This window comes from Macrobrachium nipponense, chromosome 1 (assembly GCF_015104395.2).
Source record: "Macrobrachium nipponense isolate FS-2020 chromosome 1, ASM1510439v2, whole genome shotgun sequence".
Lineage (NCBI taxonomy): Eukaryota > Metazoa > Arthropoda > Malacostraca > Decapoda > Palaemonidae > Macrobrachium > Macrobrachium nipponense.
This window is the reverse complement of record NC_087200.1, coordinates 63082107-63107526: the sequence shown is the minus strand read 5'-3', so window position 1 is coordinate 63107526 and position 25420 is coordinate 63082107. Positions and strand designations below refer to the sequence as shown.

General features: G+C 44.1%; 1 protein-coding gene across 4 annotated transcripts in view; it reads left to right on the top strand.

Moving 5' to 3' along the window:
• The window catches only part of LOC135219355 (NAD kinase 2, mitochondrial-like), a gene marked incomplete at its 3' end in the record, with an annotated part of 495179 nt that overhangs the window by 55326 nt on the left and 414433 nt on the right, over positions 1–25420 (top strand). For all 4 annotated transcript variants that reach the window (XM_064256045.1, XM_064256044.1, XM_064256047.1 and 1 more), the window contains 3 exon segments: positions 20154–20429; positions 20902–21014; positions 21993–22098. In XM_064256045.1, coding sequence (XP_064112115.1) covers positions 20154–20429; positions 20902–21014; positions 21993–22098 — 495 coding nt within the window.

The following is a 25420-nucleotide window of genomic DNA, read 5'->3' as shown; positions in this document are numbered from 1 at the left end:
TAGAAATCTCCCACTACAAAAACCCTCCAAGAGGAGAGCCGACCCACAGAGTGAGCAGCTCGTACTACTACTACTCCATCCCATGCTGCCGACTGCTGCGCCTCTAGTGGCCATCCTTTTCAGTTAGCGCACACGAGTCACACGTGCTATTTTTCTCTCTGTGTTTTTTGTGCCCTTTCGTTGGATTTATCTATAATGGAGCGTGCAGCTATCGCAGCAGCTAAGTTAAGTACTCAGTAATTATGGTTAGTTGTTTTTTTTCCGGCCCTGAGACAGTATTTGCCGTTTTTTAGGTATAAATACGTACTCTGGGTCGGAAGCATGGCAGCATTGTTCTGCCTCATGGTGGGTTCGTTCCTGGTCTCCCATACCTAGAACATCCCCTTATCTATGTACGCTCTATATTATTTATCCGTTTTACTTAGGGTACTGTCTACTCAGGTTTGTCATGCATGCATGTCTTTTACCTTATGTAGGCTTCTTCTTTCCAGACCTAGTCCCAGGCTCTTAGTATCGGCCTCTGACTAGCTTTGAGTGGTAGACTTTCCTTCGGGTTAGTCGTACACTCCTGGATTTTTTCTCCTACTATATTGTTTTCTTTCTTTTAATTTTATTTATTTGTACCATGTTTTTTGTATGGTTAGGTTAGTTAGGCGTCTGGCTTAGCCTAGGTCCTGGCTCATTGAGCCTATACTACCGCTCATCAGTTCGGTTGCTTCCCTATAGCATCTCTCTGATCAGTTGGTTTTGGCCCAGTGGGCCTTTATGCTCCTGCTTTTCAGTTCAGTTGCTTCCCGATAGCATCTCTCTGATCAGTTGGTTTGTCCTAGGCTTAATTGTTTTGTTTTGGTCTTACCGCCTCGTGGTCACTACGCGATCACGAGTCAGCCAGACGCCTGCCCAGTCACCTTCCTCCCGCTTTCTTCCATAGAGTCGGGGGAGGGTGGGTCGGTCTGCCCATGCTCGCTCCACATACCCGACCTGCTTCTTCCTCTCTCCCCCCAGCGGAGGGGCCACCGGGAGACCGGGACAGACCCAGACTGGACTCTACCTCTCCGGCTTCTCGGCTCCGGCCGGGTGGTAATGTGGTGGGGGGTACTGGCCTTTCCCCCCCCATCCGTTGCTTCCTTGTCGCTCCGTGTTCGCTCGAGCCTGTATGTCTTCTTCTCGCTCGTTTCCCACCTTTACTAGGGACCTCCTTTCATGATCGGAGTCCTGGCATCCGCTCAAAGATGTTAGTCCACCCTCCCAGTAGAGTGGACCGGAACATACAGTGGGTCCTGCTAACCTTACCGTATTGCCGAGTTACTACAACTCCGCTACGCACTGGACTTGGTCCGGTTCGTTTGAGTTTTAGGTTTAAGTGTTATTAGATTAACTATAAGTTTATCTTAAGTACCTTAAACCTTCCCCCCCCCCTCCCTTACGTGTCTTACCGGATCTCTCCGGGATTATAGCCTATTCAGGCGAAGCAGGGGGGGGTTATGCCCAAATTTTTTCCGAGCTCCGGCACGCAACGGAGTTCTTCTGTCCTTTAGCCTGTAAGTGATGTTCTTTAAGATACTCATGTGTCTTCCCACTTACAGACCACCAACTGTGAGCATCCGGGATGCGCCGCCACACTTCAGGACCCATGTGGACACGAAGTTTGCCGGTCCCATGCTCCATGCGCGACTCTGCACGGGGACATCCAGGTCTGGTACCATGAGACGTGTACCATATGTTACGATCTGGTGAGCCAGCTTTTAGAAGGGGTAAGTATTCCATCTCCGGTAGCTGCTCCGCTTCTGTTTTAGTGCTTAAGTTTTCATCATTCACTTTAACTTAAGGCATCTAAGTTTAAGTTATACTTTAAGTTTTAGTTTTAAGTGATTCTTAAATCTAATCTACGCCTCTCTTCCAGGCGCCGGCAGTGAGGGATACCGCTCTGGCAACCCTGCGGGCCTGGGTCGGCGGTTTTGGAAGAACGCCGCCAAGGGTATCGCCCTAACACTTAGAGAAGCGGTTGGCGCTGTTAATCTTCCCCGGAGGCAAGGCGACAGGATACGTCGACCCAGTAGAGGCGCCCCGACTATCGCCTTATTCCAATCAACAGCTGGCTGCCTCATTAACTGACCAAGACCAGGATATCTCCACGGATGTCGCGACTTTAGATATTAATGTGGAACCTATGGTAGGTGTAGACGACCTGTTGGTCGAGGTAGGTATAGTGGACACCCAAGGGTCACCCTTGGGCGTAACTGTTCTTCTACTCCTGCAACCTCATCCATCCTTCCAAGGCTTTACAGGTGATGAATTGTATACTCCTCCTGACGCTTCGGTTAGACCTAAGGTCAAGGTCAAGCAGTGAAATCCTTGTCTAAGACGTCGTCGTCGTCTAAGAAGACGGCTTCGGCGTCATCCTCCTCGCGTAAGTCTCCGGCTGGTAATCCCGGAGCAGACAGGTCTAAAGCTTCTAGCTCCGGCTTCTAAGTCCTCGAGGAGTAAATCCTCCAGAGAGAGATCTCGCCCTCGCAGAGTCACCCAGTTCCGCTACCCTTGGTTCCGATTCAGAGCCACCCCTCCACCTCCGCAGCAGCTCCGGCCTTGGACTCCAATGCTGGCCTGTTGCAACAGGTGGGCGACCTGGTTGGGTCCCTAAAGAGTAGCATGGAACAAATGATCTCTCGTTTGTCGGATAGGATTACTTCCCAGGACTCCATTATAGCCGGACTGAGAGAAGCCCCTCTAGCCTCTCCTCCACTTTCCAATACGAGTGGAACTCAGCTTCCTCCGTATGACTCGCTACCTCCGTTCTCGATGAACAATCCATGGAGAGTAGCGTCATACGCCCCCTTCCAGGACGGTCTCATTTCAATACCGGAATTTGGAACTCGAAGGATAGAGGACTTCGAGTTCTACCCGGAAGACCTCCAGCCTCCGTTCATAGGCTACGCAAGGCTTACAGCTTCAGCCATGGTTCGGGATGATAGGGTACCAAAGGAGACAGTCCTCTATTCACGAGACCAGGCTCAGAGAGAATGGCTCAGGTGTTTAGAGGACATGGATTGTTTCTAATACCAAGATACAACCTTTTAAGAGTCCCTTTACCATTTTCACAATGGATGAGAGTACCCCGCTCCCGTTCCTGACAAAGATCGCGAGGTCTACCATCCCAGCGGCCCAGAAGGGGGAACCCATGCCTCAATTGAAGGAAGCAGATCCCACATCTCCGTTGCTCCCCTCAGCCGAGAATTGTGGGAAGACTTGCCGAAACACCTTCTCAGCTGGCAAACTCAAACCTGACTGTGCTATGGAGCAGTTTGGTGAAAAGAAAAGCTACCCAGGCTCCCAGATAGCCTTATTCAGGCTGAATTTGACGCGAAATCGCGATTAACCAGGTCAATTAACTCTATGGCTATGTCCGAGGTAGCAACCATAGCCTATGGCTCAGAACCGCTTTTTAAACTCATGACCAAAGCCCTGACTCAAACGGTACAGTCGGATATGTTTGAGTTTGCCACTGTAGAACGAATTGTAGGAAGCATGTCCTACAAGAGGCAACCATTCGACTGAGCCGAATAGGTACTCTCGTCTAGCATCTGGGGAGCAGATCTCTTCCCAGAAGCTATGGTGAAGGAAGTCCAGTCAGAGGCTACGAGGCTGAACCAGAGCCTTAAGGACCGTTGGGGCCTTACGGCTAAGAGGAGGCAAGACCTAACACCTAAAGGTAAGGGACAGAGGAAACCTAGGCGTTTCCATCCTTACCAGAAAAAGCAGCCACGCTTTCCTCAGCAAGTTCCAGCGGTGCCCTTAGTGCAAACAGCCCAACCTTCCACTTCTAAGGCTCAATCACAACCAATTTATGTGATATCCCCTCAGCCTCAGCCCTCCACCTCTTATTACGCCATCTCTCCAGCTTTACAATCCAAGGCTTAACCATCAAGTCCTTCGAGAGTCAAGCTTCACAGAAGTAGGACCGCTCGGTAAGGGAGGCAGAGGTAGGCGTTCCTTTCCCGTGGGAGAGGGTCGGGAGGCCCCTTTAATAGGGGAAAGCACTTCAGAGGAGGTTCGAGGCGGTTACCAGAACCAATGAAGAACTTCAGGTGGAGGAGGGAGGCTGTTTCACTTTCGCCACCGGTGGAACTTCAGCGAATGGGCTCAGAGCATAGTGTCAAAAGGCCTGGGTTTGGAGCTGGTTGACGAACCCACCTCCATCCAGACCTTTCCGTCAACTTCCCTTCCAAGGAATTGACAGAGTACGCAGAGGACCCTCCTTCAGAAAGGAGCTATAGCGAGAGTCAAGAGATTAAAATTTCAAGGTCGCTTGTTTCAGCGTGCCAAAGAAAGGCTCACAAAAAAGAAGGGTAATCTTAGACTTGTCCCGCTTAAACTTAGCCATCCGCTGCGACAAGTTCAAGATGCTCACGATCTCGCAGGTGCGGACCTTACTTCCCCAGTGGGGCCGTCACCACCTTTCTATCGATCTTACAGACGCCTACTATCATATCCCTATTGCAAGACACTTCCGTCCATATCTGGGTTTCAAGATAGGAGACCAGACATTCTCCTTCAAGGTAGTTCCCTTCGGACTCAACGTGGCACCCAGGGTGTTCACGAAACTAGCGGAAGTGGTAGTGCAACAACTCAGTCACAAGGGATTATGGTAGTAGCGTATCTCGACGATTGGTTGATCTGGGCTTCAACAGTCGAGGAATGCAACAGAGCTACACTGAAAGTGATTCAGTTCCTGGAATATCTAGGGCTTCAAGATAAACAGACCAAGTCAAGACTCACTCCAGAGTCAAACTTTCAGTGGCTGGGCATTCAATGGAATCTATCCTCCCATACTCTGTCGATTCCATCAACCAAAAGGAAAGAAATAGCGAAGTCAGTCAAGCAATTTCTAAGTCACAAACTGGCGTCAAGGAGAGCTCAGGAGAGGATCCTGGGTTCTCTCCAGTTTGCATCAGATGAAACGAACGTCTTAATGAAAGCCAAACTGAAAGACCTAACCAGGAATCTGGCGCTCACGAGCAAATGTCAGGTCCAGGGACAAACTATCCTCAGTCCCTCTGATTCTAAAGAATCGACTTCGGCCGTGGGCGAAAGTCAAGAATTTGTCAGTGTCAGTACCCCTTCAGTTCCCTCCACCAGGGATCACCATCCACACAGACGCGTCCTTAAGCGGTTGGGGAGGGTATTACCCAGGTCAAAAAAGGTTCAAGGCAACTTGGTCACCTCAGTTCAGTCAGTTCCATATAACGTACTGGAGGCAATGGCAGTGTTCTTGACTCTAAAAAGGTACGCCCACCAAAGTACTCCCACATAAAGCTAGTTCTGGACAGCGCGTGGTAGTACATTGTATAAACAGGGGAGGCTCCCAAGTCACGTCATCTAAATCATGTCATGGTAGCCATCTTCTCCCTGGCAGACAAGTTCAGTTGGCATCTCTCCTCCACTCACATAGCTGGAGTGAGAAACGTCATAGCAGACGCGTTATCCCGATCAGTGCCCCTAGAGTCGGAATGGTCACTGGACAACAGTTCGTTCCAATGGATCCTTCAAGAGTTCCAGTGGCACAAGTGGATCTCTTCGCATCTCAAGCGAATCACAAACTGCCGTGTTATGTAGCCCCCAACCTGGACCCTCTGGCCTATGCCACGGACGCCCTGGCTCTAGACTGGAACAACTGGAAGAAGATTTATGTCTTTCCTCCAGTGAATCTTCTCATGAAAGTTTTAAACAAACTCAGAACATTCAAGGGTCAAGTGGCTCTAGTAGCCCCAGACTGGCCGAAGAGCAATTGGTATCCCTAATTCTGGAGCTGGGCCTTCGTCCTCTTCGGATCCCCAATCCCAGGCTCTCCCAGTCAGTACAAACGAAGACTGTGTTCGCTTCCTCAGGGATTCTCAAAACCCTAACTTTATGGACTTCATGAAGTTTGCGGCAAAAAGAGATGCGCAATAATGATTTCCACCCTCAGAATATTCTCTTCTTGGAATCCGATAAAAGGGATTCAACTTTGAGACAGTATGATGCTGCTGTCAAAAAGTTAGCAATCTTCCTGAGAGAATCAGATATTAGAATCATGACAGTTAATTCAGCTATATCCTTTTTCAGATCCTTATTTGAAAAAGGTTTAGCAGCTAGCACGATTACGACAAACAAGTCAGCCTTGAAAAAGATATTTCAATTTGGGTTCAACATAGACTTGACGGATTCCTACTTCTCGTCTATTCCTAAGGCATGTGCTAGACTTAGACCTTCTGTAAGGCCTACGTCAGTTTCATGGTTCTTAAACGATGTTCTAAAACTGGCTTCAGAAACCGATAATGACACATGCTCGTTTATAATGCTCTTAAGAAAAACCCTATTTTTATTAAGCTTAGCTTCAGGAGCAAGAATTTCAGAACTGTCGGCTTTATCCAGAGATCCGGACCATATTCAATTCCTTCCCACAGGGGAGGTCCTACTTTCTCCGGAACGTAGCTTTTTAGCAAAGAATGAAGATCCTTTGATGAGGTGGGAACCTTGGAAGGTACTACCCTTCCACAAGATGTATCTCTTTGCCCAGTTACAACCTTACGAGCCTTTCTGTCCAGGACCTCCTCATCTTCATCGGGTCCCCTCTTTTAAGAGGGAAAAAGGTGGAACTTTATCCATTAAAGGCATCAGGCAACAATCCTGTACTTATTAAGCAAGCCAATCCTGACTCTTTCCCGAAAGCACATGATGTCAGGGCAGTAGCCACCTCAATTAATTATTTCCAACACATGAACTTCGATGAGTTGAAAAGTATACCGGATGGAAATCGCCGACAGTGTTTCAAACGTCATTACCTTAAGTCCTTGGAAGCTCTGAAATTTTCAGCAGTAGCAGCGGGTAACATAGTTTCCCCTGACTCTAGTGAATTTGTAGTAGAAGATTCAGTCCCCTCCTCTACCTGCCTCACCCAACAGTTCGTCTATTCCTGCCGTGGTTCATTTACATTCACCTTGTGTCTTAGCTGCTTTTATGATAATGTAGTGGGTACCCCTTATTTTTTTGCTAGGGATACTCACAGATGATTATAGATATTGATCTCATGGATGTTACCCCTTATTTTTATGCTAGGGGATACATCTTATTATAATGGTTACGGGGGTTTTTGTATATTAAGTCATATACATTCCTTATATATTATCATTGTTGATTAATTTGTTCATTTGATTATCTTAATTGCTATTATATTTTGATACATGCCTTTACAACACAGTTACCATTTTGTTACATGTAAACCATTTTACCTCTGTACATATGTAAATTACCTTATGATAAGAAACATGATTAGAATTAAGTGTAATTTAAGCATATTTCTAATTTTGTATCACTGTGTATTTGTATCTTTTTAGCAATTATATTCTTTTTTATATTTATTTTCTCTTTTATTTGAGACCTATTCTGATTTATTTTATTACTTTTGTTTACAATCTTGTGCTATTTCTCTGGTACGATTTCGCGCAGCGACACGAGCTGAGCCCAGAAAAAAAAAAAAAAGGGATTTTGACGTAAGGAAAAAATCTATTTCTGGGCGATTGGCTCGTGTCGCCAGCGAAATCCCACCTACCATCCCTTCGCCCAAGATTGTCTGCTAACTTCAGGATGGCCACTTAGAGGCGCAGCAGTCGGCAGCATGGGATGGAGTAGTAGTAGTACGAGCTGCTCACTCTGTGGGTCGGCTCTCCTCTTGGAGGGTTTTTGTAGTGGGAGATTTCTATTGGCATTTGGCTCGTGGTAGTGGTCTCACTCGCCTAGTGTTCATACCGACACCCTTTTGGAGGGTGAGCGAGTCAGTTATACTGACCTTTTTCTTTTATTTATTTTATTTATTCTCTGGTATGTTGTTAGTACATTTACCCTAGAAATAATAGATTAAAGGATATTTCGCTGGCGACACGAGCCAATCGCCCAGAAATAGATTTTTCCTTACGTCAAAATCCCTTTTTAAGTCTAGATCTCACGACTTCACCTATTTCAGGAAAATATTCAAAATAAGCCGGACTACCCTTCCCTTGTCATATCCTACGATCCCTTTGAACATCTATCATCTAATTTCTCTTTGTCTTGTTTATATGCATAACAATCTGATCCAAATACCCTCATGTTTGACAAATCAGGCATTATTCCTGTCAATGCAAAGAAAGGAGTTTGTTTTAAAATGATCACTAAAGCCTCTGTTGCGAATATAAGCAGCTGTCATAACTGTATATGACCATAACATTTTTGGTAATCTAGACTGAATTAGACACCTTCCCATCTCAAATAGAGTTCTCAAATTTCTCTCAGCAGTGCCATTTTGGTTTGGGGAATATGGAGCTGGCTTTTCATGCTTAATTCTATTCTCAATAAGTAAATTGGTGAAATCATGACATGTGAACTCTGACCCATTGTCAGACCTTAGTCTTTTAATTTTTCCGTAGGGGGCAGAATCTGACAAAAAGATTTTTAATGCTGAAGTTGTATCACTTTTGTTTTTCAGGAAATACACAAAAAACTACCCCTGTACAATCATATATAAATGCTATAACATATCACAACCCTTCACTCGAAACAGGTTCTATTGGACATGCTAAATCAGTGTGTACAAATTCTAAGGGAACTTCAGACTTAGTATCAACATTTCTGTTTCTAGTTTGTGTCATTTTACCTAACACACATATATCACAATTTTCTTGTTTATCATCTGTTTGTATAATCTTCATGCCCTTTGTTACACTTTCCAGCCTTACAATATCATAATAGTTGCAATGCCCTAAGATTCTATGCCACTTTTTCAAATCATAACCATAATTAATACTACCAAAATTGGTATGAACATTATTCATTTTCAAGTAATACAATTTTCCACACTTTTCAATGTCAAATTTGATATCACTCTTATCAATCAATTCAACATAATCAGGATAAAACATCACTTTAGCACCCTTCTTAGTTGCAGCTTGAACAGAGAAAATGTTCTAAGGATATGTTGGGATGAGCAGCACACTTTTCAGCTGCACATTACTGTCAGCCATCACTGTCTATCCTCTTGATCATAGCATCTCTTTTCACTGACAATGTGGCAGTGAAAAGAGATGCTATGATCAAGAGGATAGACAGTGATGGCTGACAGAGTAATGTGCAGCTGAAAAGTGTGCTGCTCATCCCAACATATCCTTAGAACATTTTCTCTGTTCAAGCTGCAACTAAGAAGGGTGCTAAAGTGATGTTTTATCCTGATTATGTTGAATTGATTGATAAGAGTGATACCAAATTTGACATTGAAAAGTGTGGAAAATTGTATTACTTGAAAATGAATAATGTTCATACCAATGTTGGTAGTATTAATTATGGTTGTCGACCTCCGCGGTTTCCAAGGCAATAAGCGATCTACTGTGATTGGTGTTGTAACAGGGTTTTTCTTCACTCGCAACCTCTATTCAGCGAATAGCTGACTTTTAACCTTCCTCAGAGACGAGAAACGTTTGTCCGTTTCTGCCATTAGAGGCTACAGGGCAGCCCTGAGTTTGGTGTTAAGCCTTAAAGGTATCGCCATCTCCTCTTCCTGGGAACTTTTCTTGCTAGTTAAGGGGTTTGAGCAGTTGAGTTCTCCTAGAGAGCTCAAGCCTCAGACGTGGGATGTTTCCTTGGTTCTCAAGAGCTTCACTAAGAGTCCATATGAGCCCTGGTGTCGCTCATCTGACTTGAACTTGATGCTCAAGGCAGTTTTCCTTCTGGCCTTGACATCTTCTAAGATGGTAGGAGAGCTCCACGATCTGAGCTATGAGGTGAAGCACGCCAGGGGTTGAGGGTCGTTGTCCGAATTTGTCCCGGAATTCATGGCCAAGACCCAAAATCCCTCTGTGCACAATGACAGGTTCACTTCGTTTTCCATTCCATCACTGAATGACTTGTGAGTGGTGATGCTCAAGAGCGTTTGTTGTGCCCTGTCTGGGCCCTGCGTTGCTATCTTAAAAGGACTCGGCACCTTGGCTGCTGCAGACTTATTGTTAGCACAGGCCGTACAAGAAAGAGGTGTCTAGGAATACTATCGCTTTTTGGATACGGGAAGCCATCAGACACGCATACTTGTCTCTTGATGATTCCACCACCATGTCTGTGCAGGCTAGAGCACATGACATTAGGGGTATTGGTCCCTGTGTGGCTTTCAAAAAGAACTTGGCTGCACATAGAGGGCTGAGCGCTGGTACTACTTGGTTACGCTAGTCCACATTCGCCTCTTTCTATCTTAAGGATGTTGCCCACAGATCTGCGGACACATTTTCCCTGGGTACTGTGGTGGCTGCCCAGCAAGTTGTGTACTCCTAGTTGCCCCTAACAGGGCACTTTTGTATCTTTCCTAAGATGATTTTGTGGATGAGAGAATGAGTTAGTTGGCTGGTCTCCTTTCTCTTGTACCTTTCCTTCTTCCTTCGGGCTGGTTAAGGAATAGACACGTCATTCGCTGGACTGGTCTGATACAATGAGTAAGGTAGTCATACTGGTAGTGTGGTCGCTTAATATACAAATATCAGACCCTCTATCCGGTAGCATATGCTCCACTCCTTGGCAAGGAGGAGTTGAGAGAAGTACAAACCCTGATGTGTTGGTTTGCTATTAGACAGTCAAAGTTTGTCTTTGGTTCCCTGCACAATGGTTCTCCCATATATCATTGTACATCACTCAGTGTCTGAGTGGTTAGATGTCAATTTATCTAGCTTCTCAACGGGCTTCAGTCCCTCTGCAGAAGTCATTTCTCCTGGAAGCTGGACTGGTGGGTAGGCCCCCATCTGGTGTAGGGTATCTTGTACCTCCCTCCAAGTATGAGTCTATCCAATTGTTAAGACGGAAGGTTTGTTTGCGTATGAACAAATGACAAATTTTCTAAGACAATTTATATTTTTCATAGCTACAAACCTGAGGTCTTAACATTATACTGCCCGCCTCTAGCCGCCACTCTGTTTGTTAAGACATCCTGAGTTAGGAAAGACTGATGCGTGATCGTAGGTGAATGGTCTTCGACCATCCTTCCCCCGATCTGCGCATGCGTTGCCAGATATCACAAGATTCCTTGCTTTCATCTGTTTTCTATGCCACTAGACTGTTGATACTTGCACTTTCCTAAAGCCTTCCATTTCATGTAAAAAAAAAAACAGGGTTTCATGCAGGATAGACCTATTTTTGATTGCTGCTGTTCATCCTCAAATGAGTTACACTCTCATGGTCCCCCCCAAGAGCTCCATAAGACAGACCAACCAATTAGTACTAATAATTCTCTTGGTCTCGGCCAGAATAGTGCTTATTGGCACAGTGACAATATAAAGGACTCAGGACAGGAGGGTTCTATCTCTTGTCTTACAATTACTGCTTTGGCTCTAACAATGTCTCACTTGCACAGATGTGACTACAACATAAGCCGTTGGCCATCTTCATTACATTCCATGTCTGTGTAAGATAAATGTTTACCCCAGTCATATGCCTTTTCATCAGGGAAAGTTAGTGGGTTTGAGGGCTCACAGCGGCTACTAAAAATAGGTTGTTCCCATGTCAAAGCCTGTTTTGTTTATAGCGTAGCAACTGTTCATCCTCAAAGGAGCTTAAAAAGGAAACTGACAGTTGGTGAAATAGCTTAGCTCCAAGTAAATAAATTCCAACAACCCAGATTAATTTTTTGTCTGAGGTGTAGTAACAGGTTATAAACCATTACATTTGGAATGAATCTTACCTAATATTAAAGTTAGCTTATATCTTTGTGCCATTAGGTGCGATCAACAATCAAAACAAAATAATGCTTGGCTAACCTGCTAGGACTGTCTCTCTAATCACCTGTTTCCCATCAGGTGGCGCTAGAATGTTTACATTCTTCTCAAAATTCTTCATGCCGTGTCCTTGTGCAGATGGTGTCAATTGGCGTTAATAATAATTTTGGTGATTTTTGGCTGATTTTCTTCTATTATATGATATTGTGCTTGTTTTCTGTTTTTGAGTTGTGTCATCTACAACAAGCAGAAATGAAATAGGTTTTATAGAAAAGTTATACATACATGTTTTTTCTAATAAATAATTTTATTTTATTTAGTAAAATTATATTTACAGCTGACACAATATCAAAACATAAAAATAAAATCAGGAGCAAATTCTGAGTATTTGTTGTAAAATATTTACTAAAATTTTCTGAGGTCTAAGATCCAGTACCTTCTTTGGATTATACATGTCTTTACTAATATTTCTTTGCACTTTTCTTTTCAAAATTACAATTATAACTGGCATACTATCGTAAAAGATAAGAACTAAAACCAACAGCAACCCTTGGGTATATTTATGAGCAAATAAATAAAAAGACGTCATTGGAGTAAGAGAAACACACCATGCCCTCTTATAGTCAAGATCACAATTAACTCATAAGCTGCCTACTTCGATGATCTGATTCAGTTGAAAAGTTGCCATTAGTGAATTTATGGTCTATAGCTGTAATGGAATCTCTTTTCTGTCCGATTCCATGAGTGAATCCGTCCACAACTAAAAACCTGTTATTGCCACTCATATGAGGGTATCTGTCCATTAAGGGTTATGACTTAGCTAAATGGATTGCCACATTCTAATATTTCATAACCTTTGATTAGCTGTTCTATTCCCAAGCACCTAGGTTATGCAGCCTATAGACTACATTACGTAGTTGGTGCTTATAAAATCAATAATTTTTGGAATTATCATACTAAAATATATCAAATCAGTATCTTAAAATATTTAAAGTTGTTTTGCAGAGCTTACCATTATGAAAAATTACTTTTGTATTTCCTTAGGAAAGACAGACGTCATAATTTTCTCAACACCTGTAATATCACTATATTGGTGGAGTAATACCGATTGGAAGCAGATCCGCATGAATGCATTTCCTTCAACAATTGAAAAGAACCCCGATATTGAGGATAACGAGGGCCCTGTGTTATCACAAAATGATTAGTTTGATTATAAAATGCTACAAAGGAAATAATAATAAACAAAATCAGCTAAGATTATAATGTAAAAATAGATTTTTATGCATGACACTTACCTGGCAGGTATATATATAGCTATCCTCTTGTCGCACTGGCAGAATTTCAAAACTCGCGGCAACCGCTAGTACACTGGTAGTTCAGGTAATGGCCACCCCGTTCCCGTGGCGCTGGCGCTCGGAACCATTCCCGTTTTCCTCAGATTTTCTCTGCCAGCCGAACCGGCAACATCGTTGTTGGTTCTCTGATAGAATTTCCTGTTCGTTGACTGACTTTTTGGATATTGGTATCGTATTCACGAAGTTAGCTTGGCAATCGCAATTGATTTTGAATTAGTATGTCTGATTCAGGGAGTATGTTTAGAGTTTGTGTGAAAGAAGGGTGTAAAGTGAGACTGCCGAAATCATCGGTAGATCCCCATACTGTATGTAAGAAGTGTCGAGAGTTTGTATATACGTGGGATAATAGGTGCAATGAATGTGAGTGCCTGAATGAGAAAGAGTGGAAGGCTCTTGTTAAGTATGTAGAGAGACTAGAAAAAGATCGGGTGAGAAGGTCAGTTTCTAGAAGTGAGAGATCTGGTTCTTCGAGTAAACCTATGAATGAATCTTTGCCTGTGTCTTCTCCAGCTCATTCCCATGTAGATGTAGCACCTTCCCCTCAGGTTTCTCCTGCGCCCGTTGCTGTATCTGAGGATACTACTGATCCACAAATGCGCCCGTTGCTGTATCTGAGGATACTACCGATCCACAAATTGTGAAATTGTTCGCTGCCCTTGCGTCCATGGGGGATCAGATTAAACGGTTAACGGACAAAGTGGAAGTGTTTAATGACAGTGTTGTGGAGGGGGTGTCTGATCGTCCCTCTCGTGCTCCTAGACCTAGACCTCTGTCAAGCTCCCAGACCCAAGGGAGAAGGCATGTCGACAGTCGAAGGGAGGCGAGAGGGGTTTACTCTCGATCAGGCGTCCCTTCAGGCAGTCCTGTGGCATCCCAGGCTGCAGCAGTACGCCATAGGAAAGGCGATACTGGGAAGTGCGTTTTTTCGTCGGATAGTTCGACTTCAGGAAGGAGTAGGCGTTTTGTTGAAGTATCGCGTCCTCTCAAGAGGTCATATGTGTCGACCTCATCACAGGATGAAAGGGTTTTTGAACAAGAAGGTTGGAGTAGCCCTGAGATTTTTTCATCGGAGGATGAAGAAGCAATCCCTATCAAGAGGAAGAGGATTTCGCGTCCTTTAGAGGTGACTAACCGTGCGGTGAGCGGTGTTTCCCCTATTAGAGAAACTCCGCTACGTAGACGTCAGGATCGCTCGCCTCTCCGTTTTAGCCCAGTGCGTCCTCGTTCTCCTCCGCCTCAGGAGTCTCGTAAGGAAGTGGAGACTAAGGAAGTTCTGCGAGACATGCAGGAGAAATTAGCAGTGATTGTGAAATCATGGGAATATCCCGAACAACCTTCGGCTAGACGTAAGGACTCGTCTCTCCCGGTTAAGTCTTCCAAGAGGACGCAGGACGTACAGTTGCCTCCTCGTTCTCAGGCGGGATCTTCTCGTAACCCAGGACGCAGTGCGTCCTATAGGAAGGACGTATCTCCGACACGGCAGGACGCAGGACGCAAGAGGAAGAGTGATGGACGCATGTTGGACGCAAATGTTATGGAGGACGCAGGACGCAGGCGGCAGCATGTGGATACATCTTTCCGACAAGGAAGAGAGGGGTTTTACAAAGAGGCAGTTCCGCATTCGCTCTCCAGGCAAACGGTGGATAAGGATCCCGCTATGGAGAGTCATCAGGATCTTGGCTTTCAAGATATTTCTTCTCAGGAGGAAGAATTCGTTGAGTTTTCGGAAGAGGACAAGAATGTGGAAGCTCCTTCCTCGGACTACAAGAAGCTAACCGAGTGCCTCCTTTCTTTGTTTGAAGGAGATTTTCAACCTTCAGCCCCGCCATCTCCTCTATCTCAATTTTCGAAGACGAAAACACCCAAGAAATCTTCTTTTTTGAAAATGACCTTGTCGATTTCAGCGAAGAAAGCCCTTCAACGTGTTAATGAGTGGTTGAAGGAGAAGAGAGAGTCGGGGAAGACTTCTTTTGCTTTCCCACCGGCCAAATTGGCTTCGAAGTCTGGTGTTTGGTACGCTATGGGGGAAAGTCTTGGCCTGGGAGTTCCTGCTTCCTCCCAGGGAGACTTTTCTAATATAGTGGACAGCTCCCGTAGGCATGCCTTACACGCAGCCAAAGTGTGGTGGACTTCTTCAGAGTTCGACCATTTACTCAAGGGTATATATCGGATTTATGAAGTTTTTAATTTTCTTGATTGGTCGTTGGGTGCATTGGCTCGAACTGCAGAGATGGGAGATTCTTCGGACTCGGATTTGCATAGAAGTATCATGTCCTGTATGGATAAAGCCTTAAGGGATGGAGCTAATGAACTTACTTCACTGTTTACAGCAATGGTTCTAAAGAAGAGGTATCTTTTGTGCTCGTTCGCTGCGAAAGGAGTCTCGAACGCGCAAAAGTCAGAGTTGATGTTCTCCCCACTTTCAGGACAACTTTTTCCACAGGATATCATTAAGGATATCGCACTTTCCCTTACTCAGAAGGCTACGCAGGATCTGCTGACGTCTTCAGTAAGGAAGTATTTACCCGCTAAGGTAGTGAAGAAGACACCGAAGGAAACAAGGACAGCACAGCAGCCCTTTCGGGGTAGGATTTTTTCCCGACCAGCCTTTAGAGGGAAAAGAGTTCCAGCCAAAAGAGGTTCGAAAACCTCAACCAAACAATGATTTAGAAGTCCTCCAGACGTGTGTTGGGGCCAGACTTTTAGACTTCTGGGAAGTCTGGCAAAACAAAGGAGCGGATCCTTGGTCTGTAAGGGTAGCGAAGGAAGGCTACAAAATCCCCTTCCTAAAGAAACCACCTCTCGCTACAGCTCCGAGAGCCCTAGGGGCTCATTACATCGATTTAGAGAAGAGAGAAGCTCTTTGGCATCAAGTTGTCAGTATGTTAGAGAAGGGAGCCATAGAACCTGTTCTGGATCACGAATCCCCAGGTTTTTACAACCGTCTTTCTGGTACCGAAGTCATCAGGAGGTTGGAGGCCAGTACTGGACGTAAGTCAGCTAAACTTGTTCGTAGAAAAGACCAAGTTTACGATGGAGATGAACGATTCAGTATTGGCAGCGGTACGACCAGGGGACTGGATGGTAACGCTGGACCTTCAGGATGCATATTTCCATATTCCGATTCATCCAAGGTCCAGGAAATTTTTGAGATTCGTGATCCAGGACAAGATATATCAATTCAGAGCCCTTTGCTTCGGGCTTTGCACGGCCCCTCAAATCTTTACAAGGATGATGACGAACGTGGCGAAGTGGCTTCATTTGTTAGGAGTCAGAGTCTCTCTCTACTTGGACGATTGGCTCATAAGAGCACAATCAAAGCAGAAATGTCTGGAGGACACGGACCTCACATTGGATTTAACGAAGCAGCTGGGTCTGATGGTGAACCTGAAAAAGTCACATCTGAGCCCCACACAGGAGCTAGTTTATTTGGGGATTCTGATATCCTCAGTGACTTTTCGGGCTTTTCCGTCACCCGAAAGGCAGACCATGTGCCTTCGGAAAGTGCAAGAATTCCTATTGAAAGACCAATGTTCGGCGAGAGAGTGGATGAGCCTGCTGGGGACACTCTCTTCGTTAGAATGGTTCATTTCCCTAGGGAGACTTCACATGAGGCCCTTACAGTTCTTTCTGAACGAAGTCTGGCCAAGAAGATCGCAACCAGATTCCTTCCTGTTTCCAATTCCTTTGAAGATAAAGGAGGAACTAAAGTGGTGGCTAGCCCCGGGAAGGTTAGCAGAGGGAACGTCACTCCAGCAGAGGAACCCTCGAGAGGAGTCAGGCCTTTGGAACGAAGAAGAGAAAGCTTGGCACATAAACAGGAAGGAACTGATGGCGATCTTCTTGGCTCTGAAAGCGTTCAGACCGTGGATCAGCGGCAAAGTGGTGCAGATCAACGCGGACAATACCACAGCTCTGGCATACATACGAAAACAAGGAGGAACCCACTCGTTTTCTCTTTGCAACTTAGCGAAGGAGATTCTTCTGTGGTCGGAGAGAGAAAACGTCACCCTGCTCACCAGGTTCATTCAAGGGGAGAAGAACGTCAGAGCGGACCTGTTGAGCAGGGAGGGACAAGTGCTTTCCACGGAGTGGATATTGCATCATCAAGTATGCCAGAGGCTGTGGAAGCTTTGGGGCAGGCCAGTGGTGGATCTTTTCGCGACCGCAACGACGAAGAGGTTACCGAACTACTGTTCTCCAGTTCCGGACCCTCTTGCAGTCGCAGTAGATGCCTTCCTACTAGATTGGACGGGGCTAGACGCGTACGCATTTCCCCCGTTCAAGATTTTAGGAAAGGTAATGAAGAAATTCAGAGAAAGTCAAGGAACAAGGCTGACTCTAATAGCTCCATACTGGCCGGCCCAAACGTGGTTCACAGAGGTACTGGAATGGACAGTGGATTCTCCGAGAAGTCTACCCACGAGAGTAGATCTTCTCAAACAACCCCACTTTGACAGGTTCCACAAGAACACCCTCGCTCTGGGTCTGACTGCGTTCAGACTATCGAAAGACTTGTCAGAGCGAGGGGGTTTTCTAGAGAAGCAGCGAAGGCAGTTGCGAGAGCACGAAGACCTTAAACTATCAAAGTGTACCAGTCGAAGTGGGAGAACTTCAGAAAATGGTGTAAGAATCGGAAGATTTCTTCATCCAGTACCTCTGTGACCCAAATTGCAGATTTCCTTCTGTATCTGAAGAAGGAAGTGGGTTTGGCAAATCAAACCATTAAAGGTTATAAATGTATGTTGTCTGCAGTGTTTAGGCACAGAGGTTTAGATCTGTCCAATGACGCAGATCTTAGAGATCTTCTCAGATCTTTTAATACGAAGAAGGAACGGCTTTGCAGAGCTCCTTCTTGGAATTTGGATATCGTTCTAAAATTCTTAGAAACGGATAGGTTTGAACCTATGGACAGTGCTTCCTTACGAGAGCTAACAAAGAAAACTATTTTCTTGGTAGCCTTAGCTACAGCTAAAAGGATTAGCGAGCTGCAAGCTATTAACAAACAAGTAGGATGGAAGCACAACAAAGCAGTTTGTTCGTTTCAAGAGGAATTCTTAGCCAAGAATGAGAATCCTTCGCATCCGTGGCCAAGGTCATTTGAGATTGCAGGACTGGCTGATCTAGTAGGTCAAGAACAGGAAAGGGTTCTTTGCCCAGTAAGAGCTTTACGTTATTACGTAGAAAGAACAAGAAGCATTAGAGGGACTTCAGGTTCTCTCTGGTGTTCTGTCAAAGATCCTGCTAGCCCTATGTCTAAGAATGCGATGGTTTTTTTCTTAAGAGAAGTCATTAAGGAAGCGCATTTGCTTTGCCAGGAAGAATGCTTCGGATTGCTTAAAGTTAAAGCTCACGAGGTGAGAGCGGTAGCTACGTCCTTGGCATTCAGAAAAATTTAGCCCTCAAGGACATTATAGATTCTACGTTTTGGAGGACAAATTCGGTATTTGCCTCGCATTACCTAAGAGACATGAAGACAACTTTTGATAATTGTCAAACGTTAGGCCCGTACATATCCTCAGGTACAGTACTGGGCAAAGGAGTTTCCACCCCATAACCTACTAACATGCTAGGCTATTATTTTAATTAGGTTATAGTGTTTTGATGGTTGTCTGAGAAGGTTATTACCTGCTCAGTTTTTTGGTGTAGTGTTTTGTTATAGTGTTTGTGTGTGGTTCAGGTGATTATTAACTTTCCTAGCATGAATGCCCGTGGTAAATGAGGGCTAGGGTTCTCTGTCAACAAATTGGTCATGTCCAGTTGTCAGACCCTTGTTATTAGCTTTCTCAACAAACAGGTCACATCCTAGTTGAGAGCTACTAAGGTTTAGCAGGTTAAGAGGCAGGACCTACGAAGTCAGCTACCTTAGCAGGTAAGGAACCTAATAGTAATTTTAAAAATTAGTTAATTTTTAAATTATGACGATGTTCCTGTCTATGACCCACCTCCAAATGTGTCAATCAGCTATATATATACCTGCCAGGTAAGTGTCATGCATAAAAATGATATTGTTATGATACAATAAAGTTTTATGCATACTTACCTGGCAGGTATATATAATTAAATGCCCACCCTCCTCCCCTCAGGAGACAGGGTTCAGAGAAAATCTGAGGAAAACGGGAATGGTTCCGAGCGCCAGCGCCACGGGAACGGGGTGGCCATTACCTGAACTACCAGTGTACTAGCGGTTGCCGCGAGTTTTGAAATTCTGCCAGTGCGACAAGAGGATAGCTATATATATACCTGCCAGGTAAGTATGCGTAAAACTTTATTGTATCATAAAAATATCATTTTCATTTAATTTGAACTTCTAAAGTTCAGATTTAGTTGGGAAAAACTCTGTCGTGAGAGTATATACATATAATGTTCTAAGGGGTCCACAATAATAAAAAATGTTGCATGTTTGTGTATAATTTTAAAACTCTTTACAAAAAGTTTCAAAGCCTTCCCTGGGTTCATCTTCAATCCAAATGAAATATTAGCCACACCATGAGTTTTGAAATTATACATGAACTCGCAATATTTTTTTATTATTGTGGACCCCTTAGAACAAAGTTCAGATTGTTTATCCAATTGATTAGTAAGATATTTCTGTAATGAGGTCACAACTGGGACAGAAATTTTAGAAAATAGTGTGGTATAGAATCTCAAATGAAAAGGATAGTGAGAACCATGAAAATTATGTAAAGCATGAACATTTAGCTAATTAAATGACAGTACCGAAGTTTAATACTGTGATATGAAATTAAATTGATGTATCAGAGGACCCCATGGTAGAGCAGAATGAGGCCATTTGGGAGATACCCTTAACCAAATTGTCAGATCTACTTGAGGATCCATGATGCTCATATACAGTGCTCTCAATATACAGACAGTATTCTTGTGAATTGGGAAGGAAGTGTTTAGGAAGTTTGCTGGTAATATTTTATGCCATTAAAAGTAAATGATTTGTATGAAAAAAGGATTTTGATTCATAAAGCAAAAAATAAATTATTTTCTCAAAAATTTACATACTGTATACAATTGTTTTTTCCATCAGGGTGTAGAAAATACTGTCAACAGTGTATTTACAGCAGCAGGAATTGAAACAAAAGTTGTATATCGCTTTGACTATTCTGATCCAAACATAGAGTGGGCTGATGCCATTGTTACCACAGGAGGAGATGGAACTTTTCTGTTGGCTGCTTCAAGAGTGCTAGATAGGAACAAGCCCCTTATTGGGTTCAATTCTGATCCCATGAGATCAAAAGGAAAGTTATGTCTTCCACAAAAATATTCTGTAGATGTCAGAGAAGCAATTGACAAGTTACTTAAGGTAGGGCAAGTTTTATGTATTGGAACTTCTTTTTATTATATTCTCTTATTGATAAATTAACTTTGAAGAACAAAGAAATCTAGATATAGTAAATATATGCACAATGGACTTGATACCTGTAGTATACATGGTAGTAAAGTATTACCCCAGTTCATGGATGAAAACTGCCTAAGGAAAAACAAATAATCACAGTTCTTATTTTTATCAATCCTCTTGCTCTTTGGATGATGCTGGATTTTTAAGGCTATGAGTTAATATGGAGTGGAAAGAATGTAATAGTATCATTTAATTTTTGAGATGCATTTTATTGATGAATAGATGAAGAGTGTTTACTGATGAGCTTGGATTACTAAAGGTAGTTTGTGTAATCTATGAACTTTTTGGAATTACTTGCTGTCTTGTTATGTACTGCAAAGGCACTTTTCCATGATTCTCAACTGCCTTTACATATATTTAATACATATATTTAAAGGGAAAATTCCGATGGACATTCAGAAGTAGAATTCGTGTGACATTGATTGGAGACAACATTTATAAACCCCCTGTTGAGCTTCACGATCAGCAGTTGTTACATCCAGAATACAGGTATGGTACCATGGTTTCTACTGATATTGCATAAAAAATTTAAGGATATTTTTGCATTGCAAAATAGTATATACTAGAATATAAAATGTTTTCATTCACAGTAATTCATTGTCAGATTTCAAGTTTAGAGTAGACAGTGATAGATTCAGACACTGAATTAGAAAGGGTCATAATGTAAAGGTACCTCTGATATTGAGAAGTATTATTTGATAGATAATTCTCATTCTTTGTTAAAGATTAAAAATAGAAATGCAGTAAACTTCCTTATCTGTGCCTTTAGAGCTGTAGATGTGGCAAACATGGTAGAAAAACAGATAGTGATAGTAGTACGTACCTGATTGTACACAGATGCAGACACGTATATAGAAGCAAGAGCAGTATAAGACTGTAGTATGAAGGTTGCCCAAAATGTAATTAAATTGTGTATTTGAAGTACACCTTACACACTAAATTTGACTCTGCTTTGGTAACTGGATTGTTTCATCAGCAGAAACTGTAAAAGGAAACATTATGAATCAGTCTGCATTTCTTATAATGATGATCCAGTTGTCATACCCAAACCACCCTGTTAGCCTATGAACATTATTTCACCTCTCATATGATTGAGCACTATCTTATTTTTTGCAGAATACGTATCAACAAAAATTCTTCCAAAAATAGTATACCAGAAATACTTTACAGATTGAATTATTTGATGCTCACTTTGATCACTCCAAGCAGAGAATAAGCTTGTAGTGAAATAGTGCATTCTTCCATTTATAAGCCATTTACATGTAGAACCAGCAACTTTTTCCATTAATAGCACAATTTAAAATGTGCTATTAATGAAAAAATATCTGTTCTGTATGTTGCACCAAATATATATTTACTTATTAAAAGCTCACTTTCTTAGATTTGGTCATCATTATTTTTTTTATAACCTTTTAGATTTTTAAAAGTGATTAGTGATAGATTTTTAATTAAATTTTATATTTGCAGATACCTTGACATAGATATGCAGCTTCGTACAATGGAAAAGGAAGTTCCACCATGCTCTGAATCAGGCCTAGCAAGAAGAGTTCTTCCAGTCCTAGCACTAAATGAGGTAAATTGATGATTTTATTATTTTGATTTTACAGTATTACTCGGAAGACATTCCAAGATATGTTATATACAACATGCTGAATTTTTTTTTATCAACTTTAGATATCACTTTTTCAGTGGTCACAATATGATCATAACCCACATTCTTCAAAAGGTGTTCTTGACTGCCTTGGTATGAGGATCCCATATCTGGAAACTTGGCTCTCTTACATGGGCACAAACTTCACCACTTGTCCACCTAACCTTCACATGCTGTTGTTGCCGGACTTGTCATTCGTGGCCAAGAATCAGGGCCAGTTGAAGAAGAATATCCCTATCCTTCTTCAGGAACCCAATATTCAGATAAACAATGTGCATGGTCTGGTCACTCCATGTTTACCTAGTTTTGTACATGAACTTCCCTGGCAGATATATACTTAGCTATAGTCTCCGACGTTCCCGACATAATTTCAAATCTCGCGGCACACGCGACAGGTAGGTCAGGTGGTCTACCTTACCCGCCGCTGGGTGGCGGATGTACGAACCACTCCCGTTAGCTTGTCAGATTTTTCTCTGTCGCGGGAACGATAACAACTGTTGTCGGTTCCTCTCGATAGTTTTTCGATTCTCGCTTGCCTGGAGTTAATTTGGACTTCTTTTGGTGACGTATTCGCTTTGATTGGCTTGGCATACGCTGATTGTGGACCGGTTTGATTTTGATTTTGATTTTCTTTAACGATGTCTGACCTAGATTCAGTAGTTAAAACTTCGGTTTTGTTTAGGGTTTTCGTGAATGAAGGATGTAAGGTGAGGTTGCCGAAAGCTTCGGTAGACCCCCACACGGTTTGCATGAAATGCAGGGGGAATGAATGTTCTTTTGCTAACCCTTGTAGTGAATGTAAGCGATTGAATGAAGAAGAATATAAGGCTCTCTCTTCTTATGTTAGGAAGTTGGAACGTGATAGAGTGCGTAAGGCTTCCTCTAGAAGTTCTAGTAGATCTAGAATGAGTGAGTCGGATGTGGATCCTAATACTAACGTAGAATTAGAACCTTCTTCCCAAGTTGCAGCCCCTGCTCCCCGCACTGAAGCCGAAGATTTGCCTTCGGAGGCGGCAGCTCTGAGAGCCACGATTCGTTCTATGGATCAGAAGATTCGTCAGTTGGAAGGTAAGGAGAGTGTTAGTGATCAGTGCAGTGTCCCCAGTGTTGTGGAGGGTGCGTCTGACCGGCTCCTTAGTGCCTCTAGGCCTAGACCTCTTCCAGACTCCCAGTTCCAGTGGAGTAGGAAAGTCGAAAGCCACAAGAGGGCTAGGGAGAACCCCCACCGGTCAGGCGTCCCCTCGGCAGATCCTGAAGTACGCTCCCAGGCTGCCTCGGATCGCTACAAGAAGGAGCTCCTACGCCAATGCTTCTCCTCTTCGTCTTCTCCCTCTCCGAAGAGAGGGTGGAACTCCCCGGATGCGTCGCGCCCGTTGAAGAGGGCTTGGAAGGCTCCCTGCAGTCCTTTGGCTTCTAGTCCGGAGGTTTTCCCGGAAGAATCGTCGGTGGAGGCGAAGAAACCCAAGAAATCCTGTGATCGTTCTTCTTCTCGCGCTCCGCGCTCGGCGCCTGCTTCCGAGGAAGAACAACAAGATTCTCCTACGAGAGTACTCGCGGGACTTCAAGCTCAGATCACGGCGCTAGCAGACTCTCTAGCAGTTAGATCACGTAGGAAGAAGGACGTTTCTCTTCCGATCAAGAGATCTAGGCGCCGCTCTTCAGAGGATCGTTCTCCTATTTTTAGGCGTTCTCCTTCATATGGGGAGGTTTCGTATGAAGGTAGGGGCTCGCGTGAGCGCCCTCGCTCGCCTAGCTCTCTTTCGACTTCAAGGCGCCAAACATCGGTAGGACGCTCTATGGAGAAAGAAGTTTTTTCTCCAGATTGGATTCCCGCTTCCGGTAAGCACACTGCACCTGCTCATCACGCTATTTCTTCAACTCCCTCGCGTGAGACTTCTCCTCAGCAGCCTCAAGATCCTAGAAGGCGCCCTTATACAAGTAGGCGTTCTTCTTCCAGATGTCACTCTCCTCGAGTGTCGGATCATGACTTCTCTCCTGACAGGCATCAAGAGTCTGGTAGGAGTCGTGTGCATGATAGACGGCCTGCTGTTAGCCGCTCCCCGCAAGGTATGCGCCAAGAGCCTACTGCACATTGATCTCCTAGTAGGCGCTCGTCTCTTTTAAGGCGTCATACTCCTGATTATTCTCCTCGGGGCAGACAACAAGAGTCTTTCAAGCGCCCTTCTCCGTGTAGGCGCTCTCCCGCTTCTAGGCGCACTTCTCCTGACCGTTTGTCTCTTGGTAGGCACCAGGAATCTCGGAAGCGCCCTTCTCCAAGTAGGCGCTCGTTAGCTTTGAAGCGCCCTTCTCCTGAATGTTACCCTCTTGTTAGACGTCAAGAGTCTCGCAAGCAGCCTTCTCCTAGTAGGCGCATTTCGCCTTCCAGTCGAACTTCCGTTGATCGTACGCAACTGGACAGGTATGGAGAGCCACGCAAGCGCTCTGCTCTCGATAGGCGCTCTTCTCCTGGCAGCTGCTCGCCTCAGGATAGGCGCAAAGAGTCTAGTAGGCGCTCGCCTCCTCGTAAGCGCCCTGTGGATGTTTCCGAGGATTCTCGGAGTAGGGGCCCTACCTCTCCTTCGGCTGAGATTCCGTCTACCTCGAAGAGGGAGTCTCATCGTAGACATCCCAGATCTTCTCATCGTTCTCCAGTGGATGTGAACTCTTCTAAGAGAGGGCATTCTCCAACCTCTCGCTCAACTCCTACTAGGATCCCTTCGTCACCTAAGGATCTTCCGCGCTCGCCTCGACAAGACGTCCTAGAAGGTTCGGATGAGGAACCGAACACTTCTGCTGCTGTGTCTTCTTACAAGAAGCTTACAGAGCTACTTTTGCAAGTTTTTGGGGATTCCCTTACTCCTACGGCTCCTCCTTCTCCTCACTCACTTTTTTCAACGGCGAAGACAGCGAAGAGTTCTTCTTGTGTGAGGATGAAGCCAACTCTTTCAATGAAGAAGGCACTGAGGAGTTTTGGTTCCTGGATGGCTTCCAAAGAAGAAGCGGGGAAAACGATGTTCGCTTTTCCTCCTTCGAAGTTTATCAGGACGCGCTGGTTTCTGGTACGAAACAGGAGAGTCCTTAGGATTGGGTCTACCGTCTTCGGCTGATTCGGATTTTTCGGCGCTGGTAGATTCGACAAGGAGAACTGCCCTTAACTCTGCTAAGACGACTTGGGCAATGAATGAATTGGATCACATGCTCAAAGGCATGTTTAGAGTGCTAGAAGTATTTAACTTCCTTGATT